General features: G+C 36.5%; 1 protein-coding gene across 1 annotated transcript; it reads right to left on the bottom strand.

The window, feature by feature from the left end:
- Nucleotides 1-2,490: 2,490 nt before the first annotated feature.
- On the bottom strand, nucleotides 2,491-20,320 carry NARA5 (pfkB-like carbohydrate kinase family protein). Its single transcript, XM_086582285.1, has 5 exons — nucleotides 19,909-20,320; nucleotides 19,049-19,311; nucleotides 16,140-16,257; nucleotides 6,834-7,042; nucleotides 2,491-3,157 (listed from the first exon to the last, which is right to left on the bottom strand). The coding sequence occupies exons 1-5, from the start codon at nucleotides 20,206-20,208 to the stop codon at nucleotides 2,725-2,727; spliced, it is 1,323 nt and encodes a 440-aa protein (XP_086438411.1). The 5' UTR covers nucleotides 20,209-20,320; the 3' UTR covers nucleotides 2,491-2,724.
- Nucleotides 20,321-22,028: the final 1,708 nt, after the last annotated feature.

Raw genomic sequence — 22,028 nt, 5'->3', positions numbered from 1 at the left:
ACACCCTAAAATCAAAAGAGTACTCAAACCTATTGAAATTTGAAAGAAGAACGTGACTTTAAGGAGTTTTTTGGACATTATCTGAATGAGAATTATGTTGCACTGTTGCAGCAAGGGATTTCATCTCCAAACGCCCAATGGTTGGATTTCTCGAAGGTTAACGAAGAAAATTATAATTCAGGTTGGAGTTAATTGCCCGGTGTAGCAGGCCGTTGGTACCTTAGCCTCCAGTTGTAGTCTGGTTCCAGCACCAAAAAAAACTTGTAGATTTGGAAGCATTGGTAATTTATGTGCAGATATCAGGAATCATTACACATACGTTGCAAAACCTGTTGGATAATTTTAGACCTTTTGTAAGTTACCAACAAAAAAAAATGGCATATCTTCTCTAATGGTTGTCTCCCTCTCTCCTGAGGGATAAAGCCTCTTCGCCCCTCTCTCTTGAGGGATAAAGCCTCTTCGCCACTTCGCCTCTCCTGCGGGCCACAGCAGTTATCCAACCCTCTCCTGCGGGCCAAAGCAGCTCTTCCCCCCTTCCTCTTCAGATCTCGTAAAAAAAAAACAAAACAAAACAAAACAAAAAACAACCTAGATCTGATCTGATTTAACTTTCTCCTGATCCATTTTTTTGTTTCCTCTTTCCACAAATCTTCTCCTCGACTTCTTTAGTGTCTCATTGCTATTGTGATGAAGAAAAAGAAAAAAAAGGCGCTTGGTTGTTTTTATGGGTTTTTCTAACCCATAGTGTGATCGGCCTGGATCGTTTGGATCAAGAGCTGTGGTCTTTTATGGTTCCTACTCTGTGGAAAGCCACCCCCTTTTTACAGGCTAGTTCTTTGTTGAAGATCCAAAACAAGTACCATCTCAGTTTCCTCTTTCCAGTTTTATTAAGGTGTTATTTGGTTGGCAGCATAAGTCAGATATACATGGTTGGACATTTCTCATACGATGTCGGAGGAGTAATTGGATTCTTTTGTTTGTAACTGGTTGTGGTTATCTTCAGTGTTGGTTTGGCAGGAGTGAGGTTTTTTCCATTTATCTTCTTCCTTTCCGGATTGCTAGTTTGGGGGGTTTTATGGTCAGGTCACCACCCTTTTATAAGGTTCTTGGTGAGGCTTTCCTTCTAGGGGTAGCTAATCTTCCGCTGACACAATTTATTGCTTTGTGGTTTGGAGACCTTGATTTACTGATTCTTTTATGTATTTTTGTTAGTTGTCTGTTCTGTAAGTTACTATCTTTTTAATTAATGATGAAATGTGGATTTATCGAAAAAAATAAACAAAAAAATGGCATTGCTCAAATTAATTACGATGCTTCTCCTTTAATAGCGTCCAGTGGCAGAGCCAGGGGGGCCAGGGTACGCCCTGGCTCACCCTGAGTTTGGGTAGAAAAATCAATTAATATTGGTAAAACTGTAAATTTTCACTTTCCTTAAGGGCTTCAGCATACCCATTATGCTTTGAATTGTCAATTATGCCTACAAAGAGTAAAATACCGTAAGTGTCTCTAGTTAGATAGGCTAAGATTTTAAAAGTAATTTTGGAATTTATTAGTTGTTTGACTTGAACCTGACGCATTTGTAAAGTTTCACACTTTCACGTACACTTCAACTGAAAAGATTGTAGTGCACTAGTACTACTCTAAGTTTGTCATATAAATATTTGCATGCTCCTCTAACCATCATAGGCCATGTGGCATTATATTTTGACAAAAAAACAACAAAAAATAAGAACAAAAAAAGGAGTAAAAGAGTATAGACAGTTAAATGCACCTTATCAATTAACAAAACAAATAATTTGATGAACTAACCTATGCAATTAATGATCTTGTTTACTCCTTAGGAAGTATATTAGGTGTGAGTTACGATTGTTCTTTCAAATTAAAAATTTTTGTTACGTAAACTTTAATATAATTTTGAATTTGAAAATTGACAAACTAAACTAACAGTACAATTGTTTTTTTGCATTAAAAAAAAAACTAAAATGAAAATTTGACAAATATTAGACTAAAGAAAAAAAGTAAAAAAAATACATGTACACTCTAATTGAATTGTGCTGAAAATTTGTAGTACTAATCAGCTCACCCTGGAATAAATTCCTAGCTTCGCCACTGAATAGCACTACCCAAGTACGAGTACAAAACCCAGGCAACAAGACAAGTCTTAACTTCTGCTTTCATACACGTACTGATAGCTTTTAAATTTTAATATGAACTGCCTTCTAGATGTTTCTGCCTTTCTATTGCTTCATAAGACTGTAGAGATACGCATCTAGTAATCGAAATTGTATGCACACGTTTTAATACTATAGATAAGAAGACCTAAATCTGGATTGAAACATTTAATTAGTTGCTGCAGCCTGCATCCTCCCTATCTGTATCACGTTTTGTTTTACAAGGGTTTCAAGGGTTTCACAACCCATTGGTTGCAAGTGTTTCAGACGGCACATGTTAATGGATCCTGTCAGGTAAAAAAAAATTGAAAATTTTAACTGGAACCAACTGTCTTGGTTATTTATGAATTGAAATGTATATAGTGTGATGCTTGAAGTACATGATATATTTTCCCTAAAAAGATGACAGAATTGAGTAGAATGGAATTATTTTACAAGAATAAAAATGATATGATACAATAGTAGATCTAAAACAGAAATGTTATTAACAGAGAAAAACCAGCAAGATTCAATCATGAGTAATAGTAAAAACGAAACGAGAAGCTTTATGATCCTATCCCACATCAGTTCGAATACTAGAACCTTCAAGATTTAGTGCAACGGACTCTGCCAACTCTGTGGCATCCTGAACTCTAAGACGGGTCCCCTGCTGTCCAACTACAACAGCTGCCACCTTAGCTGCAAACATGCCCATACCTTTCAAATCTGTGGCTCCACGTAGGATACGGTATAGAAACCCTGCTGCATAGGCATCTCCAGCTCCACATGTGTCCACAGGCACACAGGGTGAAGGAGGTATGTACACAGCTTCACCTTTCACGCCAATATAAGATCCTTTTGGGCCATCAGTGACAGAAACGAGCGGGACAAAATGGCTCATATACTTTGTGGCTGATACAGGGCTCTCTGTTGAGTTAAAGTGGCAGAAAGCTTTGGCTTCCTCATGGTTTGCAAACACAATGTCTGCATAGTTGCCAATAATATCCCTGAACCAACATAGAACATGGATTATATGGAAGTGTTATAGCGTTACCGATTGGCTTTCATACCATATAAAGGACATTACTTTGTACCGATGCGTGTGCAGCTCTTCACATCATTCAACTAAACCTCAACACAGGATACCTAATAATAACCTGTAGATGTGCAGCTATAGATCTAAGTTGAACAGTCAACAAAGGTGTGTACTTATCCTAGTCTTAACGTCTTCCAAGATAGAATCACTAACTAAATTTTAAGTGATGCAGAGCATTAGTTCGTATGTCAAGTGTTATACGTGTGTGCCCCTTAGCTAAGTCCAAGCCCATGGGTCGTGAGCCCACTAGTTTAGTTATTCTATTTTAGTTGTTGACACATGTCGTGTTCCTATTGGCTTATAGTTTTTAATATTAGTATAAATAATGGGCTTGTAATTAGGGTTCTGGGAGAGTTGTGCTATTGAGAATATTTCAGAGAGATTTGTTTTAGTTTTAGTTATTTTGTTTAATTCAAGAGTAAATTTGATAAACTGAAGCTTCCGCCAGTTTAATCTACATCATTTGGTATCGGAGCACGAATCGTTCTTGAGTAAAATCCAATTTTCCTTTTTTCTTATTCGTTTTAATTTTTCGTATTACTGTTCAACGGTAATGTTCATCGGTAACACTATTCACACATTACTATTCATCGCGTTACTGTTCATCCAAAAATTAATTTTCTGTCTTTGTCTTCTTTCAAGATCAAAGTTTTAATTTTTATGCCGTATATCAAGAAACCAGAGATGGAACACCTCGAAGAAAATTATCAGGGTTTGAATGCCAAGTTTGAAGCTATGCAAAAAGCCTTGAATGCACTTCTAGCCGCCCAACAACAAAATTCTAGGGTTTCTCCAAAAGTCAGTTTACCTTTTCAGCAGCCGTCACATGTTCCACCATTAATGGCGCCTTCTCAAAGTTTTCAGACACCGCCAGTTTCTATGTCATTCGACTATTATCCAAATCTCTATCAGCAGCAGATGATGTATCAGGGTTATTCTCCTTATTATCGGTCTTGGAATCCTAGTCAGTATCAATCTGTGCCACAGTATGTGCCTAACCCTAATCTGGGATATGCACCTATGCCAAGCTATCCTCAACAAGAATTTTCTAGGTTTCTGACCGCCTCCAAATACGGGGTCTTGAAGTGGTAGGTGTGCCCTATTGTGAATCTGATTTTTCTCACCTCCTACCTTGGTCACTACTTCATCGCACTAGCAAACACTACAAGATTTCCAAAGACCCACGGATACTATCTTGCTAGAATAGGGTTGCGCACCCGATTACCAACCACTGGTCATTTTGATATTCGGTCTGGTCTCTCGAATCCTCACCCGTGTCTTATCGATTCTGGCAATGGGACCGAAACAAGTTGAACAATGGCTCCAGCATAACCATCCAGTCGAGGTTCTTCCATTAGTTTGTGAACCTTTTAATCTTCCAGCTATTATTCCTCCTCAGCGTGGGGGAAGACCTAATTCTGTGCAAGAGGAACATGATAGTTTTTTAGATACTCCACCCATATTTGATGAATATGGAGCAGATGAATCTGAATTTTGTGTGCCTATTCCCTCTTTGCCTGGGAATCTTTTTGTTGAGTATGCCGATCCAATTTGGGAAGATTTTGATATTAAGTATACAAGGCTCTTTAGTTTTGTGCATCTAAAGTTACAATTAGAGAGACATTATGGTGCATTCTTATTCTTGTGAGTAATTATCTGGGCAAAATTCGAGATCAAATTCGTTTGAACAGCGGGAGAGTGATGGGCATCGGCTCTACCAATTTCACCCGATCAATTATATATACAAACTCGAGGACGAGTTCTTTTCAACCCGGGAGAATGATGCGAGCATTAGTTCAGATGTCAAAGTGTTATAATGCGTGTGTGCCCCTTAGCTGAGTCCAAACCCATGGGTCGTGAGCCCACTAGTTTAGTTATTCTATTTTAGTTGTTGACACATGTCGTATTCCTATTGGCTTATAGTTTTTAAGATTAGTATAAATAATGGGCTTGTAATTAGGGTTCTGGGAGAGTTGTGTTATTGAGAATATTTCAGAGAGAAATAAAGATTTGTTTTAGTTTTAGTTGTTTTGTTTAATTCAAGAGTAGATTTGATAAACTGAAGCTTCCGCCAGTTTAATCTACATCATTAAGTGCCCGCATCTTCTGGAGGGAATTGGCTTTCTTGTTTTCTTGTTTTGGTCAAAGTGCCAAGTCACATCACACGGATACATGTGTCCGTATCTGACACGGATACGAAGTCCCTGACACAGCGAAATATAAAAAAAATTGAGGTATATCACATACAATGTGTCTGACGTGTCTGACACAGAGACGTGGATATGATTTCAACACGGATTATTTCTAAAACATGGTGTATCCATGTAACATTGGGCCAAACAGTTGAGGAAAGCTAAAGAAGCCAGCATACTGTAGAGTTCTTTTTTATCTATGGGACATTTCCGAGGGTGTGCAAAGGGCAGGATATTTTAGGATGTAAACCCTATAATGTGTGTACTGAATCAAGGCTGTATTCCATCTACTCTCTTCTTCTCCATTAGTTGGTTTTCCTTTCTCTTTACTTATCACAAACATATAATAAGACCCATACATTCGATCATATTGTTTGTTCTGTAGATAGCACTCCATTCATCAGCAAGATGCATTACGACAAAGGTTTAAAAAAACGCATTGAGGCTTAAGCCTCGAGGGTTTTAAGGGTTCTATTAGAAATAAGCAGCCTCCATTCTCAAATCCCATTTTTTCTCTAACAATGGGTTCAACCAAGACAGCTCAATACTTTTTTGATTTCGACTCTGAATTTCCGTTACTTCCTACCGTGTTCTAAAGACAATCTCTCTTCAATTCTACCAACAAAAGAAAAAATTTCATTCCTTTTTTTCTTTTTCTTTTTTTAAAAAAATCGAGGCTTAAGCCTCAAAGCCTCTTAAGCTCGCCTTAAGCCTCAGAGAGGTGGTGAGCCTCAAGGCTATCCCAAGGTCCCTTCCACCTGGCTGAGTTTACACCATGTTAAATGACTATTGAGAGGAAGGGATTTTGGGGGTGGGGGTTGAGGTTTCATGTTTGTTTACTTTTTTTGTGATTCGTTTTGTGTTTTAGAGACGTCTGGGCAGGGGCTATCAACAGAAGAACCTACAATCTCAAATAAACGAGCTTGTGGAATCCTCTTTGTTTTAAACAAATTTACAGCTTAGCAATGAAGCAAGCAGCAAATAATAGAAAAGAAAAGAAAGAAAGAAAGAAAGAACCAAAAAAAAAGTGAATACAACGCATCTACTAACACACTATGACACGAATTCTGTGGTTAGATCTTGATGGTGAATTCTCAGATCGCAGCCACTTCGTACTGTACAATTTAAATGGGAGGGAGGGGAAAATGGGACACATATTTTAAATAGCGACTGCGAGAATGGATTCTTCTCATCCTCTGGCAGTCCCACCATCTCCAAATACTTTACAAACTTCACAAGGCCAGCCAAAGTGGGTATATGATATGTGTCCAAGAAACCTTATGGCTATATTTCGAAGATAGGAAAAAACTGTAATTACTAAAATACTCTTTAACAGAAATAACAAGGAATGAAAATAACAGACTAGAAGGTATAAGAAGTATAACTATGGCTTACCAGAAGTGATCATAATGTCTCTCAATACAGGACACGTCAGATGCCGTGACAGCAACAAGAGCGCCATTTCTATGGGCATCCTCACATGCTTTTTCTATTGTTTTGATTGTATGAGGGAGTTCAAATAAATAACCTTCCACAACGAGTATACTAGTTTTTGAAATAACACTAGCCCAACAAGAATCGTAGTTTACAGCTGATGATGTTCCCTGATGAAAAAATATAAAAGCTAGTCTATTAGTAATTAGTCTGATATAGTTAATTTCTTGAACCAACTATATACCCTAGAACTAACAGGAATTTGTAAAAGACTCCTCTTATACTAAGAAACGCCTGTAAAATCCTTAAAATCCTCTCATTCCCTGCAAAGCAATAAGTACTTTTTTGGACTTCTCCATGAGATATATCCATGGTCCACAAATGTCATATAGCCAATTAGACCAGAATTAATCAGGAAACCAAGACAAAAAGTTAAATACAGATATACGATCATAAGGATATACATCTTTCCGATATATTTCGTTTTTCAACACAATATAAAGTGGGAAGAAGAAGCAAATGGCTGGAGCATCCAGGAATTTCTTAAGGTGTGTATACAAAATAAACAACTATTACCATTGAGAGAAGTAAACTAACAATACAATAAAGTTCTAGCAGTGCAGGAGAAAAACAACAACTCTAACTAGAAAACATAAACCAACTAGGACAAATGGACAATGATTCCAACAGGAACAGAAAGTGGTTTCCATACTCCGCCTCCAGTTGGAACGACATAATTACATAATGGCAACGACTGCACATGGGGGTGCAACATCAACTCAAAAACCTAGAACGAACATCAAGCATCGATGCTCATTCTTCGAAACTTGACCAAGAAAACAAGAATAGGCTGCATGCCTGCATGGGATTGCTTCATCAGAATGAGAAGTATTGCAATGAACAGTGCTGGTGACAGACAGTAAGTGACAAACCGTAAGGTTCACCATGAACAGTAAGTGATAACCCAGTATGAACAGCTCCAGAAGGAAGCAGTACAATGAAAAGTAACATGATTAATAACTCGAGATTGTGTTGGCCTAGGGTTTCAAGCGGAACTCCTTCGAAAATTTGGTTTGACCAAAACCCTAGCTTGAGGACTTCAATGGTTCTCTCAAATTGCGAATCCCACTTAGGAGTCAGAGAAACTCTAATGCCAAGTTACGAAGCAAACTACAATATCTTTGTTATATTCAGAGATCTAAAAATACAATAAACCAAGCCTCTTTTATTTCAGAAAGGGGACTAACTGTTACACAATGTGGGACCATATTAATAATCACTTTGACTATAACTAACTACAAAAATTACTTCAACATATTTAGGAAACTTACTTCTAGTCTAACAGGTTAAAATTGGTATCATGCTCTCTTGGGCGAACACATACTTCATCTCGGGTTAACACCGTAGACAACTTGAGTAAAAAAAAAAAGGAAGTATGTCACCAGAAATATTAACAAAAGGCCATATTACGGACACAGAAATATCAGATGATACATTGTACTTTACCGAAAGCACAAAGTAATACAATGTACTTTTTTGTGACAAGGGAGTACAATGTACTTTTGATGATTGACCAATAACTTCATCGAATACAATTCCTGCTAAAATCCATCAATGCAGTGAGCAAGTGCAAGTGACAGGCCAAGTCTTACGTGGATTGTGACATGGCATAAACAGCTAGTGGCCATGTCACCAATAACGTAAGACTTGACCAGACACAAGTCACTTTGGTGATTGATTTTGGAGAAGATACTAAACCAATTTCTATTCAATCCAAAAACTAAATTGGCCGAAGGCCTACAAGTCCTTATATAGGAAAACAAGTAAAACTCCCTAAATTCGGAATTAAAAATAACCCAGAATACCCTTATACTAAATAACCTCAGAGTAGTAACTTAACCCAACTCTAATAATATTCCTTGATTATATAGAATTTAATATGAGCTCAATTAAGGGTGCTGAACCCTAGATTACGTCATACTCCCCCATTTGAAGAACTCGATCTCCGACGAGTTAAAAGTCTCCTTGGATCTCCAATCAACGCGTTGATGAGGTGGCAGATAAGCATTCTTCTCAGCAAGCACAATTTGATGCACAATCTGCTGAGATAGCATCTTACGCAAAAGGCTAATTACTCAGTGTGCAAACACATTGTCCCTGAGAAAGATGATAATTCTACTCCCTAATAAATAGCTCGAACACTATACTGAGTCGTTTTATTGTCTGTAGTCACACTGCAGTCTTCCAGAGAGCGAGGAAGTTCGCATTCATCGTTATAGTCATTGGCTTAGAGGAGATATTCGGTATTATTTAGTCTATATCTTTAATACTTTAATAATCCTGCCTCCCACCTACAGTGCCGCAATAGTGAATAAATATTAAAAAAAGTGCGACTCTTGGTCACTTTTTTATGCCAGTTTTGTCCCTAACAATTTATTAAATTTCCAAAAAACTATTCAAGTATAAGTGTAAAAACTGTTGTACTATAGGGTTAAATTAGTCATTCTCTCTCAGCTATTTTTTTTTTACTTTTTTGTACTTGAGGGACCCACATGGGTAGGTATAATCTCGGCATGCGTAGCACGTGCACCATACTAGTTTGGATTAATACCTTACAAGGAACTTATAGTTTTGCCTGTGAGTCAGAGGAGAAAATCAGTTACCTTTCTTCCATGTCATCTTCTAGAGCCACTCCCACAGATCTTGAGAAGATTGTTAAATGTTACAATTGTGGACAAACTGTCCTACTACTGATGTGGAGACGCCTCAATTCGCACCTTAAAACGAATGAGGAAGCATACAGAGACACATTTGAGGGAATTCTTACTCTAGCAGATAAAGGAATGCCTATGTTATAACACACATGGTATTGTTTCCAAGCAGAATGCCACTTTATATAATCCACTGGTTTCTAAGACTTGTCTTGCTCATGTGTTACTTTATATAATGATAGTAGCATTTCTTGATTTCACATCGGATGGTTGACACACTTGGCTTGACTACTATGGCACACCATCGACAGAAGAAGGTGCATTCTTTCGAGTTGGAGATTTTGAAGAGCTGACAGAGAAAGTTCGAGTTGGTGTTCATCTTGGCGATTTTAATGATTATGTTCTTTGTCATGTGAGTAGTCTTGATGCAAGTGACTTGGTGTTAGGCACCACTTGACACTACAATGTCCAAGCTATTTATCATGTATTGGAGCAGACTTATCAACTTTCTCAAAGTCAACGTGTTTTCACATTGCCGTAAACATCTTTTGCCACCTCATCGATGCGCTAATTGGAAATCCAAGAAGACTTTCAAGTCATCGGAGTCGAGTTCTTCAAGTGGGGGAGTATGATGTAATCTAGGGATCAACAGTCTCAATTGAGTTTGTTTATGTTTCTATATGGCTAGCGAATATTAGAATTGGGATAAGTTACTAATTCGAGGTTATTTAGTATAAGGGTTTTGTTGGGTTTTTTTTTAATATTCTAGATTTAGGGAATTTCACTAGTTTTTTAGGTTGTTTTCCTATATAAGGACTTGTAGGCCTTTGGCAAATTTAGTTTTTTGGATTGAATTGAATTAAGTTTTTTTGAGAATTCCTTGAATTCATTTTATTGCAATTGTGATTGCAATAAATTTAGGACTTGTAGGCCTTTGGCAAATTTAATTTTTCGGATTGAATTGAATTAAGTTTTTTTTAGAATTCGTTGAATTCATTTTATTGTAATTGTGATTGCATCAAGAAACATTTGAAACCTTGCTCTGATACCAATTTGACGCATTCGCAATTGCAAAGAACAAGAATCTCATGAATTCAATACCAAACCATGATTTATCCAATCCAAAAACTACTAAATAGGCCAAAGGCATACAAATTTTTATATAGGAAAACAACTTCTAAAACAAGTAAAATTCCCTAAATTCTAAATTTGGCATTAAAAATAACCCAAAAATACATTTATACTGAATAACTTAACCCACTTCTTATAATACTCCCTAACCATATAGAAACCAATATGAACTCAGTGAAGGGTGTTGAACCCTAGATTACATCAGTATATCATCCAAAGTACATTGTACTAATTGGTGTCCAAAAAACTACATTGTACCAATTTAATTTTTCGACCAAGTACATTGCATCATTTTGTATTTTTGTCTATTACTGAAATGGCTTCCTTACTATTGTGCATTTTTTTATTTGATTTATGGTTAACAACTACTAATATGCTATCTTCTTTTTAGGTTATTTCTAGTTATACATTTAAGTATTCTTCTTAGTTTCTTTTTCCATTACTTCCTTAATTGTAAGCCCCGTTTGTCATATATAAGTTATTGTAATTTAGAAATCAAAGTATTAAGGAAAAACTATTATAAAGACGTTTTTAGAAATAAATAAACATTTCCCATACTCTAGTTAACTACGCATTCGCTCTCTTTGGAGGTAGTGACGTAAATGCGAGTGGGTATTATGTTTGCAAGGTTCCATCTCAAAGGAAGGAACTACAAGTCTCTTTGCCTCAATGATATTGGGAGATGTAACGTAAACCTTGTGTGTTTGGAATTGGATTACGCATTCGCTCTCTTCGGAGGTAGTGACGTAAATGCGGGTTATGTTTGAAAATGACTTTTATATATGGTTCTTACGCGCAGGTATTCACACGTGTCCAAGCATCCGGTGTGTTATTGCAGTTCTAGTTGTAGCCTTAATAGAAATATAAGCACGGAGTGGACTTGGGTGTGAATAAGAGTCATGCTTGAGCAAGGCATGTTCCAGCACGAGGACAAGGTGCGGAAGTGGGAAATGGTCCTTTAGGAAATATAAAAGATGTTTAAGATAATTTAATAAATCATGAAGTGGGTCAAATCAAAAAGTAAATTAATACTTTATATAATTATTGAGACATTCTTTTATGCATTTATTATTATTTACCTTGAATTAACCTTATTGGCAGGAAGGTGGGCTACTTAACCCTTATTGCGAAGACGAAGCTCACTCTAAGCAGCTAGGCGCTAAGGTATTGTATATTTGTTTAGTTTATAATTAAGATAGTTGGTCATATTATTGTTACAGTAGTTTTTCGTAATATATTTACGCATACTATAAGTATGCCAGTTATGAGAAACTAAGTTTCTCTTGTCGGGTGATGACAAGAGATTGATGTCTCTAATGTGGTAGAAAGTTAACAACAAGACGTGGGTAACTTTGTTTATGTGAAGAGAAATCTTTACGTATATTTGGTGAGTATAAATTATTATCTTTTTTTTTTTATCGATAAAATGTAATATTATTAATATAACTAAAGATAGATACAATAGGATGAGATATCCTACATTAGATACATAGAAAAGAAAAATAAAAAACATAAAGTATGTGGCCTATCCCACAGTATGATCATCTCATCATTATGGACTCCCATCTAAACACAAATGCCTCATAAGATATGTTTCGTGTTTCAATATGCACCTTCGACCAAAAACATAAAAGTGCTTTGATGGTCAGCACAACTTTCTCTATAGGCAATGTTGCTCCCTCAAAATGTCTCTGATTCCTCTCCAACCAAATGCCCCACATAATAGCAAAAGACAGCGTGCTCCACAGTCGTTGTCCCTTCTCAAAGTGGACTCTCAAGTCCTATGAGGCTAATAACATCGTCACCGAAACCGGACAAACCCAAGAAACCCCCGATTCTAGAATAAAATGACACCAAATCCGCCATGAAAAAAGACAAAACAAAAGAATATGATTCACAAACTCCTCATCCCTTAAACACAACGGACAAAAGTTGACAAGGACTTCTTTGCCACGTCTTTTTCTGAGATTGTCAATAGACAAGATTTTACCGAGAGATGCACACCAAACAAAACAGGCAACCTCTGATAGAATTTTAGAACCCTAGATAACATGGCTAGGAAAGTTAAGAAGGGCATAAAGATTATAACGGGGAATTAGTGAACAAGGCTTAAAGTAAAAAGATCTAGAAGAAAATCTCCCTTTTCTTGTCGATAGACCAAAGCCTCTTATCTCTGTCCGGTCTCACAAAAGGAATAGAGTCTAATATCAATGTGAGAGCAGCCACACTCATTATATCCCTGTCAAAGAGAGCAATATGAATACCCAGGTCCCAAGCAATAAAACCATTGTGTTCCCTCATGAACGATTGAACAGGCATGTTCTTTAGGTCAGAAACGGCATATAATCTAGGGAAAACATGATAAAAAGGCCTCTCATTCAACCAAATATCCTCCCAAAAGAGGATGCTATCACCTTTGCCTAAAACAAATCTAATATGTTTGTGAAACGCCTCTCCCACTCTCTAAACACCTTTCCAAATACCACAACCGTAAAGTATGGCAACTTGACCACTCTTCCACCCTAGACCACAATCTCCAAACCTAGATACAATTACCTTCCTCCAAAGGCTCTCCCTTTCCTCCCCGAACCTCCAAAGCCGTTTACCTAGCAAAGCAAGGTTGAACTCTCGTAAGCTTCTAATACCTAAACCACCTTCCTGTCTAGAAAGACACACCCTCTCCCAACTAACCAAATGAAACCTATGTTATCTTAAGACGCTCACACCAGCATTTTAACGTTGACCCCAGTTTGCTTTGCATTCGGGGGTGTGTTCTTTATGGAACATAAACCCTTCGCAGGAACAACAACAATAGTAGTTGTTTGAGTTGGAGAATCGTGGAGCTAGAGTATACTGAGTGTTTTGTCCACAATCATGTTGCAACCTTTTAGAAAAATATATCGGATACGTCGATAGAAATAGAAAGTGCATTCTTTTCAAGTTGGAGGAGCTGACAGAGACGGTTCGAGTAGGCATTCATATGGGAGCTTTCAGTGATTATGTTCTTTGTCATGTAAGTAGTCATGATGCTTGTGATTTAGTTTTGGGTACCACTTGGCAGTATAGTATCCGAGTGCTTGGGAGCAAAACTTATCGTAATTCTTAGGGTCGACGTGTCTTTATGTTGTGTAATCATCCATTGCGTAAGATGCCATATCATAAGATTGAGTTTGCTAAAGCTAGGATGATCGCCTATCTGCCACCTCATCCTCGTAGTGATTGGAGATCCAAGAAGACTTTTAACTTGTCATTCTTCAAGTGGGGGAGTATTTTGTGATTTAGGGTTAATAATTACTAATTAGGCTACTTTCATTTTAGGTTATTTCTAGTTATGCATTTAGGTATTCCTGATAGTTTCTTTTTTTGTTACTTTCTAAATTGTAAGCCTTCTAAGGCTATAAATAATCATGTAGACCTTCGGTCATACTAGGTTTTGTATTGAATTGAATTGATTTTTAGTTGAGAATTCTTGGAATTCGTTTTATTGCAATTGCAATTTCAACAATTTTTCAATGTGAGCATCATATATGTTATCGACATGTAACCAAGGCCCATAATATAAATTGAAGGAAATATCAGATCCCTAATTTTCCGACATATATATCGAGAATATCAGTGATACATCTCTTTTTGGTCATTTAACAAAATATTTGTACATCGTAATATATCACAACATATTGTTATGTGTTAGATATATCATACGATATTTTAGAATTAAACACACCAATTGATTTTGAGAATTTTAGCAATGCTTAATGCTTGAATACATTCTTAAGGTACCATGATTAATTACATTTCCCCACATTTCCCATCAACATTTAATTTATTGCAAAAACCAGTGCCCGCATTAAACAAATGCAATTTTCTTGGATGAACTTACATTACAAATTTATAACTACTAACTAAGGCAGTTTACTATGGTTCAGCATTAAAAGATTTAGACCAAAATGTTTGATATTACATGGATCAAGATTCTGAAAATAGTAGCGATGTATCAGAAATATATCGGTAGTGCATCAGAAATGTCGCGATATATATCAAAAATATCTGTGAAAATTTCTATGGATATAAATAGGTTATATCGTGGCTCTCAGGTGCACTAACATTGTGACACCCAGACCTTAGCACTCACCAGACAAATTTTCCCTCTATGCTCCCAAATCTGACTTATAAGAAAAATCCCCAAACCTGATACAACGAAGAACCCTAGACATTCCCAAGTCATACTTGAAACCCAATTGTTCCTAATCTATAGTCATTTTGGTAGTAACCTAAATTAAAGCCAAGAAATACCGAGTGTTTACCTAACAAATTGGAAAATTTCAATCGAATTGATATGTTTGTTCAAGTTTATGCTTTCCAAAGCATGTCATCCAACTTGGTTAATTCGTAAAATTCTTACTACGATGGAGTTAATAAACGTTTAGCAATGTCATGGACCAAACACAATCCTAGAGGCGGTTGTATATGTAAGAATCACAATGTTTACTCTTCAAATCCATTTGATTGGGTTGAGCCACCAAATACTTTAGGGAAAGAATGTAAGAAACGTATTTGAAAAATTCATGAAGAACAATTGAAGCAGAAGTTTGAAGGTTTACAACAAAGGACTTCAAAGAAGGTGAATGCACTGCTGGAAAAGAGTATCAAAGTTGATAAACAGATGAGTGAAAAAAAATGGAATAGTACAGCGCCTATTTCCATAATTTATCCTTCACAATTAGTATGGAAGAAAAGGACACAGACTTGAAGTATTGGGGCACTCAAAAACCTAAGTTTTGAGTTGGCGCACCCGCACCCAAAATTCAACGCTTGCCCCTAAGCATTGAGTTTCTATATCATCCAATATATACAAAAACCTAAGCTTTTAGTTTTTATATCATCCCATGTACAATGTTAAGGACATAGATAATCTAAGATTTTAGGTGGGATGTAATGTTCATCACTCTGGACCTTATTGTTTATTCGATGCATATCTGGACGTACCATTGATAATGATGCCATTGTCAAATTACGTTGAGCATACGAATTTTTAAATTTGTAATTTTCACAAATTGGTCTGTCTACTTAATCTGTAAATTATGAGTGAACGGTTATTAATGATGAGCAGATCTAGGAGACTACAACAGGATTGACATGATATCTGGCCTTGTGCATTTATTTATGCATTGCAACATTTTCTGAATAGATAATATTTCAAAGTACATCTATGTTGAATAAACTGAATATAAATATTAATTAGTATTCAAGAGTAGTTATGGAATAAAAAAATGCATTCAAAGAAAGCTTTCTTGTGCATTTATATGTAGTAATTTGCTTTACTCTATGTAACAGTGCTATTTACCAAATGAAATAATTAAAATACAAAAAAAACATAAAACAAAATTTAAATTCATAAGAGAACAGCAAATAAAAGAAATCTGACCGAGTATGCAAGCATAGTGCGATGAGCATCTGGGGTAGTGAGAACTATAACAGTCCCCGTTGTCGCATCTGTAACTGCAGCAGAGAGAAAATTCACATTTGCCCGACGTAGCTTTGCCCTGAAAGTATTCAAAGACATCACAAGAGTTAGAGGGTTGACTGATTTTTCCAGAGTGATAACTAAAATATACATTATCAGCAGACATTTTAAAAGAGTGCAAGAATCCCTACTTTTCTGTACGAAGGTTGTCTAACAATGTTAGGTTTGAACGAAAACAATGTAATGATAAAGAGAAAATGTGGTAGGCATAGTTATTCATATAAAATTTAGGATTATCTGTTGCAATATGGCCCGTCAAAGAGTTCACTTGCTACAGGTTGAAACATAATGTACCAGCACATGGTATAATGGGAGTGGCAACATTTTTATTTTGATCAGAAAGTTCCGTGAAACAGTAAAATTTTGTTTTTGATCGGTAAACTAGATAAACTTAATATACAAATCAATAAACAGTAGGCTGAGATATCCTACAAGTACAACGGTTAGCAAAACAAAATGCTCAAGTCATCAATATTGAAACACTCAAAACATAATCTCCCAACTCCACACAAAATGCTTAGAAGGTGTGATCTCCATCTCCTTATGCACCATAGAGAAAAAGAATAGAAGTCCTTCAATGGACATGATGACCTCCTACAAAGACGCCACCACTCTGAAATGCCTTCTTATTTCTTTTCGACCACCACATAACTGCCAAAGGAATCATGTTCCAAATACATTGTCCCCTTTGCGAGTACCTCAAGATCAATAAGGCAAGCAACCTCTTCACCTAACCAACACGAACCCAATTCAACCCAGACAAGCCAATGAAAAAACACCAAAGCCGCTAAGAGAGAGGACAACAAATAAGGTATTGTTGAGATATTTAATTTTAGTCCCACATGGGATATTTAAAGCCTTGCACAATAGTATTAAGTTCATGGGGCCACTCCACCCTTCATCAATTGGTTTTGAGTTGGATGCTACTAAAGTTTAAAATGGTATTAGAGCAGGTCATTGCGTTTGGCCCAAAGGGCCCGTTTACGCCATGCCACTAAAGTATGGTGTCCACATGTTAGGCTCAAAAAACACCACACGTAAGGCGTGTTGAGATGTTTAATATAGTCCCACACGGGACACAGGATGTTTAATGCATTACATTACAATAGAATCTCGGGCCTTTGCGGTCATCACCAATTAGTTTTGAGTTGAGTGCTCCCAAAGTTTAAGAGGTATGATTACACTCACCGTCCCTACACACAAAAGGCAAAATTAACAATGAACTCCTTAAAAATTCTCTCTAAGGTTATGAATGCTAAGAAATGGACCTAAAGTAAGAACCTTAAAATGTCTCTGTCCGTGATACGGTAGTTTAAATGCCATTGAGAATGTTGAGGATATAAAGAATAGGTGGGTACCTGAAACGGTTTGCAAGATGACTTGGAAGAGGCCTATACCAACTTTGATAGGAGTTCTTTGACTATATCCTCGGTCATATAAACTTCGATAACAAGTGGATTGCTGGGATTATAACCATGTGAACTACTCTTTTGAACCTTCTTGTTAAGTCTTCTGTAGGGGAGAATTTTTTTTTAAATTAACTATCTTCAGGTTAGATTCGGGAAACAGCTTCTCCACATGAGGCTGCGCACATCTGACCCTACCAGAACCCAAGCACTGGCAGGAGCATTGTACACTGGGCCAGCCTTTCTTTTCTATATGAACACCATCCTATTGGGCGAGTGGCTTCGGAGACTTTAATAGTTGGAGCAAGGCTTTCAGAAGGATGTAATGACACTCAACTTAGGGGTGTACCTCAAAATGAATAAATTTATGTGGCACTGGCACCTCAATTACACACAAAATATTAAAATTTAGGGCTTCTAAACGTAGGATCATTAACACAGAATAAAAAACACAAAAAAAAGAAGCAAAATATATATAGAAAGAAAGAAAAATCACATCAATGATGATTCCCTGTTTTATTAGTTTCTTTACCATCGGGTTTGTAACGATTCGCTGCAAAGTACTATATCGATACTGTCCACACTTGGTCACCCAACCCCAATGCCCACCATATCGTGCGGGGTTTCAAAATACCTCGACATTAGAATTACTCTATATCCTGGATCTAGGACATCTTCCTAGCTGATGTGAAACTAAACCTGGGCGTACCCAAGATCTACCCATTAAAATGCCAATGTAGGGCTATGGACCATGACTGCACCATACAGGACCTATATTTACCGGATGTTGGGTTCAGGACATAGAGCATGAAGTCTCAACATTACTCCTTTGAAAGTTTACAGATGTATCGCTTGATCAAATTCTCCATTGAAATATTACTAGTAATTTGTGGGAACACTTCTTGGAACCTTTAGGTATCAAGGGATGATATTTTGGGGTTACTTACATATCTCTATGATTCTTGGTCATCCTTCACCTCTCATCTTGTATTTTTAGGGGGTACTGGATGGAATGGGACAAGTTGGATTTCTTTGATTTTATCATTAGCATTAAAAGATCTCTCTCTAGTCTAAGACGTGGGATTCAAGCCATATGCCTTTTGTGTATAAGGTGTTTCAGTTATGCATTGCTGAAGATGGGTTCTTGACTTCTTGGTTTATTGAGGTATGAACTTGTGAAAAGAATTTGTGAATGTACACTAACTTTATGGTTTCCAGCTGGACCTCTCAACTCACTTCGTTACAAGCCTATTTTCTATTTCATTTCTTTTTTATAAACAATAAATCTTCAGAGGGATAAAAATTAAATTGCAGAGTCCTGTGAGAAGTAACATATAGACTTCATTTGAAACCATAAAATGTAAGGAAATCCATCAGCTTAAAAAGTATAGAGGAGATTCTTACCTATAAAAGCCACCTAACGGATCACTTCCAACACTGCCTGCTATAGCTACACTCAAAGCAGGGCCCCCAACTGGCTGATCACCGAGCCTGGCTAAGGCGACCAAAGTGTTAGAAAGAGACCCCCCTGCTGCAGCCTTGTAACTACAACCATCCATTGCTCGTAAAATTCGACCCCTCTCCTCATGATTTACTAGCTTCCTTGTCCCTTTCTGGATTCCCAATCTCTCCAAGAATTCATCATCCACCATGCCTGAAAAATCTACCTAGAACATAAAATGAAAACTCAATGAAATTTACACTACAACATATGCATCTGAACAGATAATAGTAAAGTTCAAGTCCTTATTTCGGAGGGTAACTTCAATATTCATTTAAAGGAAACCCTACAATCTTACGATCCTATAATGGAAATCAGAACAAAAGAAATGCAACTCAAATTGTTTCATATTCATTGATTTTTTTTTTCTTTTTTTACTTACAAAAACAACACATCTACCACTTGTTAGAACAGTAACTCATAAATGATCATTATGATCATGTACATAAGGATAACATTGATCATCAATTTGCATGCCGGTTACCTGTTGGAGATGTCAAGGTGATAGACACATTAAGTAGATTATTTGAGAACTCAATGCCCTAGTAAGAATTACTCTCATATCTGTGCCCCCTCCCTCCCTCTATTAATTACTCCTAAACACAGTGGAGGCAATGCTTGTGTAATCAGGAAGCATTTTCTACTTACTAGTTTCATCTGAATTTACAATTTCTCATTCTATATCAATATTATTACTCAAAAAAAAAAAAAAAAAAAAAGTGGGGCCACTGTAAAATAAAAAACTGGGCAAAGTCAATAATACCATGGCTTGTCCGAGACCCAAGACATCCAATCTCTCAAGCACAACCTCATTTTCCTCTTCCTCTATCTCTTCATCACTCTCACTCTCATTCTCCACCAACTCTCCACTTCCACCTACACTCTTACTACCTCGCTTACCGAACCCGTATCGAGTTGTTTGAAAGTAAGGCAGTCTTTCATTTTTCATTTTAAGAGCTGCATGGTTTGTTAAGGTGTTGTTTCTAGTGTTTGTTGAGAGAAGGGAAGGATTGTAGGAAAGGGATGATGTTACACCGCATGTGCAGAAGAGACAGAGAGACATCTTTTTTGAGGATGGACAAAAACGAGACTACATTAGAAGAAGGAAGGAAATGAGAAGTGGGAGGGAATGAAGAACGAGGACTCCTGTTTTCTAGATATATAACGTAAAGTTATCTGTACACGGCTCTGCCTTCCGTACTTTTCCAAAAATAGCCTTGGTTGAATCAGTCAACTTGGCTTGACCTTGTCTTCGTGGTCAAGCAACTTGAAAAGTGATCAGTAGTAGTTCAGTACCGCTCTCTTTTGTACCAGGTCAAAATTATGGTTAATGGCGTGCTCGATGGATGGTTGCATTGTTTGTTGAGTTTGTTGTTATGGGCAAACTCTCCAATTTAATGAACTTGAGCTTGTTGTGAGGTAGGGATGCCACTTTTTTTTTGGAAAACCCAATTTTTTCATCCGTAATTTTTTCAAATTTGATAGTGATATTTGTGTTCCGATATCAGAAATTTCGATATCTGATTTTTCCAAAAATTAATTTGATTGGAATTGGATGTGTTTTCAAAATTCGATTTCCGATTAATTTTCGAATTTTTAACATATAACGGTATATTTCATATAGTTACTAAATCAAAACTACAGATAGTTTACAAACTAAATAAAAACCCTAGAGAAGTAGAACATTGTCTCTTTCACAACTTCAAGAAATCAATATTGTCATTCTAGTACATGTCTCAATTTCTCTTATCTTCCTATTTACTAAATTAATGTATTAACATGAAGAAAAAACTTACTAAATGAACGTGTTAAAAGGTCTAAGTTGTTTCTGAGTTGCATATGAATATATTAACTGAATAAAAAATGGTTATCTTAAAAGAGAATCCGATTATATAATTCAACTTTCTGATTTACTTCCGTATTTTCCGGATTCTGAAATTTTCGATTTTTTTTTTATTTTTCGAACTTTTCAAATTCGGAAAAAAAATTGTCATCCGAAAAATAATTGGATCGGATTTGGAAAGAATATTGTCATCCAAAAAAAATTGGAAATTTTTCCAAAAGCCCTTTATCTGATCCAATCCGAAGTCACCCTATTGTGAATTGAAGGAATGTACTATTTGGTCACTCAACCTTGTTCAACTAGGTCGACTTTTTTTTTTTTTTTTTTTTTTTTTTTGGTAAGTAGACTTTATTGAGAGAAAAGTGCAAAGCACAAGATACAATACATTACATAGAAGAAAAAAGTGAGTGAGAACTTCACCTGGTTACAGAGATAGAAAATGAAAAAAGAAAGAACACCAACTATCTTCATGCAAAGTCATCACCGATAACACTTCGTCAATCTCCAGATACCACAAGACTCCATTCTAAGATCATATCCTTAAACCTGTAGTTCCTTTTTTGTTGAGTAGTAGACAACCAATGCCATAACAACCCTTTGATCTCTAACATAGTACTCCGATCTGATGATGCTTTACCCTTGAAAATACGGTTATTTCTCGTCTTCCACAACACCCACATGGTTGCAAGACATTAGAACCTTATAGCGGAAAACATGAGGTATGTAAGCATCTAGCTAGTTTATGAAAACAAGTTGGAGCTTGTGTAGAAGGAACATGTCCATTGATTGGAAAACTCTGGTCCTTGCTTATGGTACACAGTTTATTGCCTAATAATCAAGACGTTAAATTGCTTGGTATGTACTTAGTTATTTAAGTTGTAGCACTAATGTTATTTAGTTCGTGTGAGATTGCTAACTTAACGTTTAGGTAAGTCACTTGAGGCTTGTAAGATCTTTTATCGTATATGTTTCGACCAAATATGATCAAAACACCAAGTGTTGATGAAAAAGACGAAGAATGTAGAAAAGTAATTAGAAAA

The sequence above is a fragment of the Coptis chinensis genome, chromosome 9, assembly GCF_015680905.1.
Source record: "Coptis chinensis isolate HL-2020 chromosome 9, ASM1568090v1, whole genome shotgun sequence".
Lineage (NCBI taxonomy): Eukaryota > Viridiplantae > Streptophyta > Magnoliopsida > Ranunculales > Ranunculaceae > Coptis > Coptis chinensis.
This window is presented reverse-complemented; position numbering and strand designations above follow the sequence as displayed.

Coding starts and splice junctions, on each gene's coding strand:
- NARA5 (XM_086582285.1), bottom strand. CDS start 20,208: ATGTCTCTCTGTCTCTTCTGCACATGCGGTGTAACATCATCCCTTTCC. Junction 19,312..19,908: donor TGGGTCTCGGACAAGCCATG/GTATTATTGACT, acceptor TTTATGTTCTAG/GTAGATTTTTCAGGCATGGT. Junction 3,158..6,833: donor AGACATTATGATCACTTCTG/GTAAGCCATAGT, acceptor ATGTTGGTTCAG/GGATATTATTGGCAACTATG.